The sequence below is a fragment of the Watersipora subatra genome, chromosome 11 (genome assembly GCF_963576615.1).
Source record: "Watersipora subatra chromosome 11, tzWatSuba1.1, whole genome shotgun sequence".
Taxonomy (NCBI): Eukaryota; Metazoa; Bryozoa; class Gymnolaemata; order Cheilostomatida; family Watersiporidae; genus Watersipora; species Watersipora subatra.
In genome coordinates, this window is record NC_088718.1 from 42,064,618 (window position 1) to 42,074,418 (window position 9,801).

Here is a 9,801-nt window from a genome sequence, read left to right on the forward strand (position 1 = left end):
TTACAGTAAGTCCGTCAAGGTAAATATATGTAAAGGCGATAAAATTATCTCAGTATAACAGACTGTGCCACTTCTCAAACGGATCTGATATTATTAGAGTCTGTCTCCCAATTTATAATTTCTGGAAGAGTCACGAGATGTTATATAATAAGATTAGAATATAGAAGGTTAAGATCCTCATCAGCTTTTCTTTATAGAGTTGAGTTGGCCTCTGGTGCACTGACTGGACATCAAACTACCTCATCTATGAGTTTAGAAGTTCCTTTATCCGGCCATTGACGTGTTCATTTAGCTATTCAATGTTTAGTTAGCAATTCTTTTCAAAGACAATATGTTTTGATACAATCTAATTTAAAAAAGGTTTTATGCAGTATTAACCATGAGTTGGCTAGCATTGCACTTTCTTGGTGCTACTCGGTTGGTAAGATAGGCACATGTCTGAAGTAGAAACAACTGAGACCAATGCATGTTATAGTGGCCTGGTGGTCTAGTGGCCTAAAGCTCATGACCTGCAATAAGGTTAGAGTTCAATTCCTAAAGCAGACCACTGGCATCCAAAACATTCAAAAAAAGGCCGAAATGGCATCCAACCATAAATTGCTTTCTACAACTAGGCATGACTCTAGTTATCATGGTTCTCTCGCCACTGAACACAGACATCCAGACATCTATTATTTGTATAAAAGTGCTATTTTAAAACACACACAGCCTCTGCTAAGCAGACAACATACTCAATCCTCCAGGGATTGCTCAAACATGGCAACAGCTGTATGAGTTTTCTATTGGCATGTATAAAAAAGGGATTTAAAAGACTGATCTGCCTTACTTCCATCTGAGTACTAGCGGAATGCTATACCTCGCTTTAAGCTACAGTATGTTCCAACTGTTAGATGGAGCATGCTGTATAAGCTAATCTACATTCTGGCTACCTGCGCAATAGTAAGCTCTTAAAACATAGCTTTCCCGCAAACCAAAGGTTATGTTTTAGCGAGTAAAGCGCAGCTCTAAAATCATATACATTCCTTGAACCAATTTAGACAGCTAAAATGTTATCACGATTACATTGACAACAGTTGTATTAAAAATGAATTTAAAAAAACAAAAAAATTAAATCAGCAACCAATATCTAGCTAGCAACTTTGTTTGGTAGAATAGTATAACAAAGAAATTTATAATATGAAAACTTATTGCTCTTGCACCTATAGGGTGTAAATTCATCAAGTAACTGGACAAGATCATAAATGTAGAAATCATAAAACATGCAGACTCACCATCAATGGCTGATCAATAACTTACCATCAATCGCTGATCAATAACTTACCATCACTGGCTGATCAATAACCTATCATCAATCGCTGATCAATAACTTACCATCACTGGCTGATCAATAACCTATCATCAATGGCTGATCAATAATTTACCATCAATGGCTGACCAATAATTTACCATCGATGGCTGACATCCTTATTAAAAAAAGTCTGGTTGTACTTGTTAGATCATGTACACAGAATGGAACAGGACTAGCTTTCGCGTCAATTACTATACTCACAACTATGTGATGGTGAACGAAATCAAGGAAGGCCTCGACTCCACCATAAAGATGTAGCTAAGATGAATTTAAAATGGAAGCAGAACAATACAAACTCATGACAGATGACTGCTTGTAATCGAGCTGATAGGTGATCTGCTACCGTACTTGAGTTGCAACCATAGACAGTTTTAGCTACCTCAACTAACTGCAAGAGATAGAGAGAGCTAAAATTGCTTTGACACAGAATATTAAAACCTCTAGCTTCAAAACAGTTACAGATGCTTAAAGTTTTTATGTTTCAAGCAATAGCAAATGTACTTGGAAAGAGCAAATATTTGAACAGAACAAAATAAGGCAGTTTTTTCCTTAACTAAAAACTTTCATTTGCAAACCATTGATTTTGTGTTATTCTCAAATGCCATTCAAATTCTCAAATTCCTTGCACTTCACCAGCTTTAAAAAACAAGATGAATATCCTATCACAATACATACGTAAGCTCTAGTCTAAGATGAAAATGTTGTCTGAAGATTGAGACGAAGAACTGTGAAACTTAGCGTAACAAACTGAGATCTCATAATAATGAACTCAAATGATGCGGATGCTCATATACTTAAAACAAACTTTAATCATATCTCTAAAATTTTGTAAAAATTAAAAAATACATTGCTTATTTTATATTGTTAACTACAATTTATATGTTATCAGTTAGTGATGGGTTACAGCTATACATTGCATAAGTTGTATTGCTAGCAAACCTCTGCACTAGCAGAAGATGTAACTTATAAATGTAAGTTTCATGAAGAAAATCATCAAGTCACAAAATGCAAATCTTTAACGAATAAACTCTTGTCTTATCGAATAGGCCCAGGCAGTGCCAATCACCTGCTTTGCTTGTCAAAATCTTTGAATGGCCAGCAGTGATACTGGTTGATTGCGCTAATCTCTCTAATCCGCTGGATGAAGGCAGTGAGCTAACATTGACTACGTGCCTGTTACTGGTAGTACAGCAACCTCGGATTCCTAATCCGTTCTCAGCGGAGCAAGATGGAGTAAACTAAATATTGAATCTAAATATATTGTAATAATGATTCAGTTAGAATGTGTGCTACTAACACTGCCAGTTACGGGAAATTTTGAAAAAGAATAAATGAAATCAGAATCACATATGAATCAGGACTAAAAACAGTATATAAACCTTGGTTAGATGAGCATTATCATCAGAACTCTGCAGGCAGAAGTTTTATCTTTTCTTTACTGCTTGAGCTGGTCTCTAACCCTCCACGGTAAGAATAGATAACATTAAATTTAATATAATAATAAATAAAAGAAATATTTAGCAACATAAGATTACTGTTTCTCAATTGTATTATTTGACAAACTGAATAATAACAAAAATCTATTGTCAACATCAAAGTAATAAAAAGCTAAGAAGGACTCAAGCGATTATAGATATATATTTTTGTCTTGATAAATAAAAATGATTATCATCTTCAGAAAATTATGTCCTGAAGTTGTACAAAAATGAGTGTGCTAAACACTGTAGCTAAAAAATTCCTAAATGATATTTATTGAATATGTAATAATTGAATAGTTGATATTATTTAGTATTAGTAAGTTTAAGACTAAAACATTTTAATATGTAAAATTATAAACAAATGTTTGCTGTATTGGTGTGGAGTTTAATGACAGCCTTAAGATTGTGCTCAGAAATATGGCACGTAACCATATTTCTCTTGCATCAACAAATGTAGAATCTAAAGTGTTAATATTTTAACTTCTGCTAAAAATCTTTCCATCAATGATGAGTATTGTATATCGAATTAAGCATTACATAAACTGGATAAAATAGTTTTATTTTATTTAGCATTCTTTTGTCTTGTTTAATGAATATGATTGAGTACTTCATATTAGATTAATTATTGCACATTGTAATGAGTATTGCATGTTGCATTGATTTTTCATATTGAATTATTTATTGTTTATTGAGTTGCTGCTTAAGTATTGTATATTGCACTATAGCATTAAGTAATGTATAATGCTTTGTTGCATGAAGTATTGACATGATGAACAATTTATACAGTTTCAAATATTTTACTGTTAGCTGAGTATTGCATATTGTATGGAGTATTTCATACTGCATCAAGTATTGTGTAAAGCAAAAAGAATTGATTAATTCGTAGGTTGTTGAGCTTTATGTTTAAAAATAAACCAATAATTAATTTAGATTAGTGACGCATCTTGCAATGACTGTAGAATTTGTAAAGTTTTTCATTGAGACAAGGGCAATAACATATTGTTTATTTTAGTAAATGTGTTGACAGTTGTAGTTGAGATTTGTTGTTTATCTTTTAGTAAACCCAAGATGAACAAGCTTTTCCTTTTGTCACTTCTGGTAGTCTGCGCAGCCGTGGTAGCTGGAGCAAGAGGCAAAAAGAGGAGGCAAAGCGTTGAAGAGAACTTGGAAGCATTTGAAGATATTGGAAATGCTGTCGAAACAGCTGGTAGACGTGGAAAAAAAGGTAGAAGACAAAACTCTGGCATCGCAGTCGACGTTGAGGCGATTGTCGAAAATGCAGAGATTGAAGGGACTGCCAACCTCGGTGGTAGGAGCAGACGCCTCAGGAATGGTAGAGGGGACTTTACAACCACAGAATTTTTCAGCACAACAACTCCGTACGTTCCAACTACAAGGATGCCATTAAGACGACGAGGAAATGGCATTCAGGGAGGTCAACGAGTGTTGAATCGCAGGACTGGTGCCGGAGGGGCAGGAGAAGAAGTTGGTGGTTTTCAAGGCGCTGTTGCACAGAGCTCTTTAAAAGCTGGAGAAAAGAACCTTGATGCTCTCCAAGCCTTGCTACAGAAAAAGCAAGCTAGACAAGAGGTATGTTGCCATAGCAACAGCGCCTTAAAAATATTTGAACATGCTTGGATTGCGGTTTTGTTTAAGTCAATATTAAATTAAATCAAAAGCTTAATCAACTATGTCATAATTTGTGAGTAGTTAAACACTTTCATCAAGGTATTGAGCTAATCAAAAAGTGCAGATAATGAAGCGATACAATCACAAGTGAGTTGATAATGACAGGCACATGTCTAAAACTTTTTGTAATCTGCAGAGAATCAATGCAAAAGCAGAGAAGAAAGCTAGAAGGAAGGAAGCTGCGAGAACCGCTGCCGGAGAAAGACTGGCAGCAAGCAAAGCAGTTGATTTCGAAACTTATGAACAAGCAGAAGACTTCCATGATCTTACAGCAGAAGCAAGCAAAGACATCCAGAACGATTTTGGTAGGTGTAAAAGATCACTCAGTTTTTGACACATGTTTGCTTTTGATTTTTTCAAGCTGCTTCTCTCAAATTCTATAAAAGAAGCCATTTCCTGATATTTATTTAAGATATATTGAAAACTTGAATTATCAAATCCTATTTTGTTTTAATAACTGTTTTGGCGTTACTACAAAACACATGATCTGAGAACTTTTGTAAAATAAACCAGAAGACTTTGAGCGCCCTTATAGGCTGCCAACTGCGTTAAAAATTCTCATAGCAAAATTTTATGGGTTTTTGTAGCCCTACAGATCATGAGCAGCAACAGCCACAAAGAAGATGCAGCTATCAGTGAGAGCAGCGGTTCAAGCTACGCCTCAGGAACGGCTCTACAACTTGAGGAGTCTGTTGATGCTGAAAAATTTGCTGAGGAGGAGGTGCTGAGCGAGAGCGAGTCTGTTGACAACGAGCTATTAGATGCTGAGGTAAGAATTTGAGGCTATGTGTATACAGCTCCCTACTTCTTTATTATTGGTTATAGTGAAGACAGCATAGTAAGTATCATATCTGCTAGTACCCCGGCAGTTTAGTATGATGTGAGGAATCATCGGATGAGTCAATTAGCCACAGAGAATCACTAGCTGCACAACTATTCTTAAACGCCAGAAGCTGTTTGATAAGTGCAGATGTTAGATTGTCAGTCTGAGAAGCTAGAAGCTCTAAGTTCGAGTCCTGTCAAAAACAGATTTTTCTCCCAGCCTCTAACTGCACATCGAACAGACAGACAGACTGACAGACAGACAGACAGACACAGCTTTTAATCTGGCATATTTGTTAAAAGGTTTTGGTTAGATACATCAACATCTGTTTGAAAACTAAAAACTTTGTTTGTTGTAGAGCAGCTTAAAAGTTATTTCTAAAGTTAAAAATTTTTAAAATACTAATTTAAAAAACTAATAGTTTTTCTGCAGACGTTAGCAATTATGGCTAAGCAAGCATCAATATTAAGAGTGAAAAATCGGGCAAGTTTACTAATTTGAATTAATTATTAACTGAAATCCTTCCATTGTAGCCAAGCATACATTAGACATTACAGTCAGGTAGAGATAGCACTGTTGTATTTTAGCTTGATTACCACAAAATGTGCAAGCCTGATGGTCAAGTAATCAAAAATGCAACAGCTACCTACAAGAATCTAGCTGTAAATACTCATTGGGATAAAGATTTAAAGCCAACAAATTTTAGCTGAGATTAAATATTCCAGTCTACCATTGCTTTAAAGCATTGTTCATAAGCATTACAGATTTTCAAGAAACTAAATATGGAATTTTTTATAGCAAACATCTGAGGACCTTCTGAATGCGCAGGAAGCTTCTAAAGTGGAGAATGAGGCTACGATAGACGCTCAAAATTTCCAGCAGGCTTCTCATGGATTTCGTGAATCAGATGACTTCTTTGGAAGCCAAGGAATTGGAAGTAACGCTAACCCTTTCGGTGGCAGCGGCAACATCTTCGGAAATAACGCATTTGGTTCGCCTTTTAACAGAAAGTAAATACAAAACTAAAGTTTCAAGAGATACAGAGACAAAGTCTTTGAAAATAGAGTTATCCGTCAAATTACGAATGCAATCATTGCTTCAGTATATTTTCAGTTCGATCATCAAGTGACTTTCCCAACTTTATTTGATTAATTTCAAAGTTATTTATTTCCAGTTTTTAAGTATATATATTTATAAATAAAAATATAATTTATCTCTACGTGCCAGCTTACTGTATTGCTAAAAGCCCATGAGTCATTGATACTTTTGACATACTATGCGGCTGGCAAAGTGCCAAGTTGTTGAAGTACCGTGGTTCCCTTACCACTCATATAAAAGTATTTCATCTCTAATTGGTTGCACAGTGTGAACATAAGCTTTCACAGAAACAAAACACTTATTATACTATAATCGCTGCTTGCATATCTCTATTGATATGTTCGCTTGCTGATATCATCGAGGCTTTCTTAAGACCAACTTGTATAACTGCGTATAAGGTGATTGTTTCATATCCAAAACTAGACTAGTTTAACTTTTAGGTTCCCATTAAGTTCAGTCCATTCGGTTAGCTATCTCGAGTCAACTTGTTCAAAGCTGGATATTCTTGGGAAACATAATAATTATGTGACAGTATTCCGCGACACAAGTTTTATTTTTGAAGTTGTTGGTAGATGCGATGAAACATTACAAATATTAAAAACAAAGATGTCATAATGGAAATTATGTAACTTTGATAGGTACCATAACACCTCTAGTTAAACACCATGGCACTCTGTTTTTCCACCTTTCTCCTATACTAGCGGTCAAGTAAAAGTGACGTTGACTTGAAGGTGGCGCACAAATACAGGTTTTGCAGTGAATGATAAAATATTACTATATAAACGTAAACACAGACAAGTGCATAACATCATCAAAACATGTAACAATTATGCTGCTGCTTTGGTCTTTTGGTTTTAGGTTAATTTATTTATGGTACAATAATTATTATTTCTCAATACCTCATTTACTAAAATTCCTTTTCAAATAGATATTTTATTCAAATTACGCCATACAAGAATTTAAACAGTTGTAAATTTAATAATAATATACTTTTGTGTATTTCAGCAATAGCCATGTTTCGCTAGTTCAAACCTGCACAGGCAATAGCAACTTCTTCAAATAGTATAGCCAACTGACACTATACAGAGCAGTATTGATCTATTGGTATTACAAGAGATGCTTGAGCTAGCATTTATTCATTTATTTTACCTGCTACTGCAGTTTACTAAAAGTATGGAAATTACAAACACAAGTTTTAGTGAAGTCAGTTTAACAAACAAATATATTTTTATTCAGTGATGACTTGATTCCATAATAATACCAACAAATGATTCTGATACGGTAAGTTAGAAAAACTAAAAATATGTCTTGGAGCTCACGTACAGTAAGTAGCAAAATGAAATTACCATTATATAATACAACATAGCATAAAATAGTATAATTTTACATTATAATAAAGTATAGCTGACATAATACATGTTAATATCTATATATATAAATCTAAGTGTTTGCTCGCTAGTTTGTTGGTCTGTCGTATGTCCATTTATAGCTTTAGAATAACATTGGGAACAAAATAACCGCTTTGCTTTAAAATTGGACTAGAAATTACCCTTTCTGCAGGCAGGCGTGCTTGCCACTTAACCTTCAGCCAACTTGCCATGCTATCAAACAATAGTGGACGTACTTATTACACCTGCCCATCATCAATGGTGCACTGGACTGTCAGTATACTAAAAGAAAATACTTGCCCAGGCTTCTCGGAAATTCTATAAATTTGTGTATATATGTTTATAAACTTAAATAACCTTCTACTGCACACAGAAATAAACAAGCATTTTCATCTAAAAATTAAAATGGTGTATATATTGATGAAATAGGTTTTCTATTTAAACAAATTTTTTTCATTTAGGCATTGATACAGTATTATAATATAATGCAATACAAAATTAGTTCTGCACAATAAAATAATCATCTAACATTAAATATCTTTGTCAAGTGCAGAACTTCACCGAATTCAAATGCAACTGACCCATTCTTTAGATAGCACATATTCGACAATGCTTTCTTCTGAGCAATCTAATTGTGATCGAGCTGTGTCGGTATTAAGATTAGATAAGTTGAAGTATATCATAAATGGGAACTTAAGTTTTCCATTAAAGGGGTCCAGTTTATTTCGCACGCTACTGTATATGCCCAGAACAAACAGAAACATATTTTTTAAAACACATAGAGCATTTTCAAATGTGGAAAAAATTATTTCATTTTCAAAAATTGTAATGGGTTTGATTATTTCTGTTTTTTTTAAAGAATGGTGTTAAATATTAAACATAAATATATACAAAAATGATTAAAGAAGGTTTAAACTTTAGAGGAATGATTTAGAGGAAGTACATACATTATGTTATTGTCAAATAGGTTGGTATTTAAAGTACGTAGCTTATGTCTGTCCCTTAAAAACTATTATTAGCCATACCCTGCCAGCCTCGAGTGCCGTGACAAATCATCAGGTAGGCCAATAAAGTAAGAATTCACACAGCTATTCTAATATGATAGAAGGCACGCAATTATTTCAAGCGCAAGATTGTCAGGCTGCAAAAACAAATGTCACGTGTTCAAATCCAGCATAATGCAATATTTTTTTCCAGCCTTCCACCATGGATTCGGACAGACAAACAGATGGACAGACAAATAGATGGACAGACTTTATTATAGACAGGCTTTTATTATAGCAAATGTTTTGGGAGTTAAATGTATTGAAATTAAGATATAGACTGTGATGTCTAAAGTAAACTCTTTGTTAAAAAAGGAAGAATAAGCAAATTTAAAAAACGGTTGGGTGTAAAGAATGGTTCTAGGGTGTTAGCAATAAGGAGTTACGACTACAAGAGATGTCATCTTCAGAATTTCGATCATAGAAGTTTAGTCATCAAAATTTTAGCAAAAGTTTGTACAAAACAGTACACGAGCAAGGTCCTGCTCAAATGACAATGTACATTAAAAGGTACTTTAACAAGGTCACGGCTTTTGAAATGTCTGCTATCGGCAACACTTAACATAGCAAGCACGTGTAGTCTTGGGAGACACGTCATACTGACAGCACTTGACGATCATCATGCAAAGGTTCTTTTATCATAGATTACATACTGTAATTACAAAAAGAAAGATGATTGGCTAACGCAAACTTTGTCAAACAACTTACGGAATGTATGATAATTTTGTTGCATCAACCAAGCAGCAAAACCTCCAACAATGAATTAAAAGCAGAACAGTCTATGATCGCTGACTAGCATGCCCTGATTGTTTATTCTTTCTTGAGCTAGCACTCTAGTTTACCCCTTAATTGCGTTGAGGAGGAAAAATAGAACATGCAACAACCTGCTGCCAACATCACTGCATTTACAAGTTGAGACTGTATGAGATGCCAT

The 9,801-nt window shown here is 34.5% G+C and overlaps 1 protein-coding gene across 1 annotated transcript; it reads left to right on the forward strand.

Moving 5' to 3' along the window:
* The first annotated feature begins 2,763 nt into the window (after positions 1–2,763).
* On the forward strand, positions 2,764–6,541 carry LOC137408609 (uncharacterized). Its single transcript, XM_068095192.1, has 5 exons — positions 2,764–2,815; positions 3,885–4,416; positions 4,652–4,820; positions 5,103–5,284; positions 6,137–6,541. Exons 2-5 carry the CDS (start codon positions 3,895–3,897, stop codon positions 6,350–6,352), a joined length of 1,089 nt encoding a protein of 362 aa, XP_067951293.1. The 5' UTR covers positions 2,764–2,815; positions 3,885–3,894; the 3' UTR covers positions 6,353–6,541.
* Positions 6,542–9,801: the final 3,260 nt, after the last annotated feature.

Bases quoted from the DNA above. Each gene is read 5' to 3' on its own strand.
- LOC137408609 (XM_068095192.1), top strand. From the start codon at position 3,895: ATGAACAAGCTTTTCCTTTTGTCACTTCTGGTAGTCTGCGCAGCCGTG. The intron at 4,417-4,651 runs GTATGTTGCCAT...TGTAATCTGCAG, and splicing joins AAAAGCAAGCTAGACAAGAG to AGAATCAATGCAAAAGCAGA. The intron at 4,821-5,102 runs GTAGGTGTAAAA...GGGTTTTTGTAG, and splicing joins AGACATCCAGAACGATTTTG to CCCTACAGATCATGAGCAGC.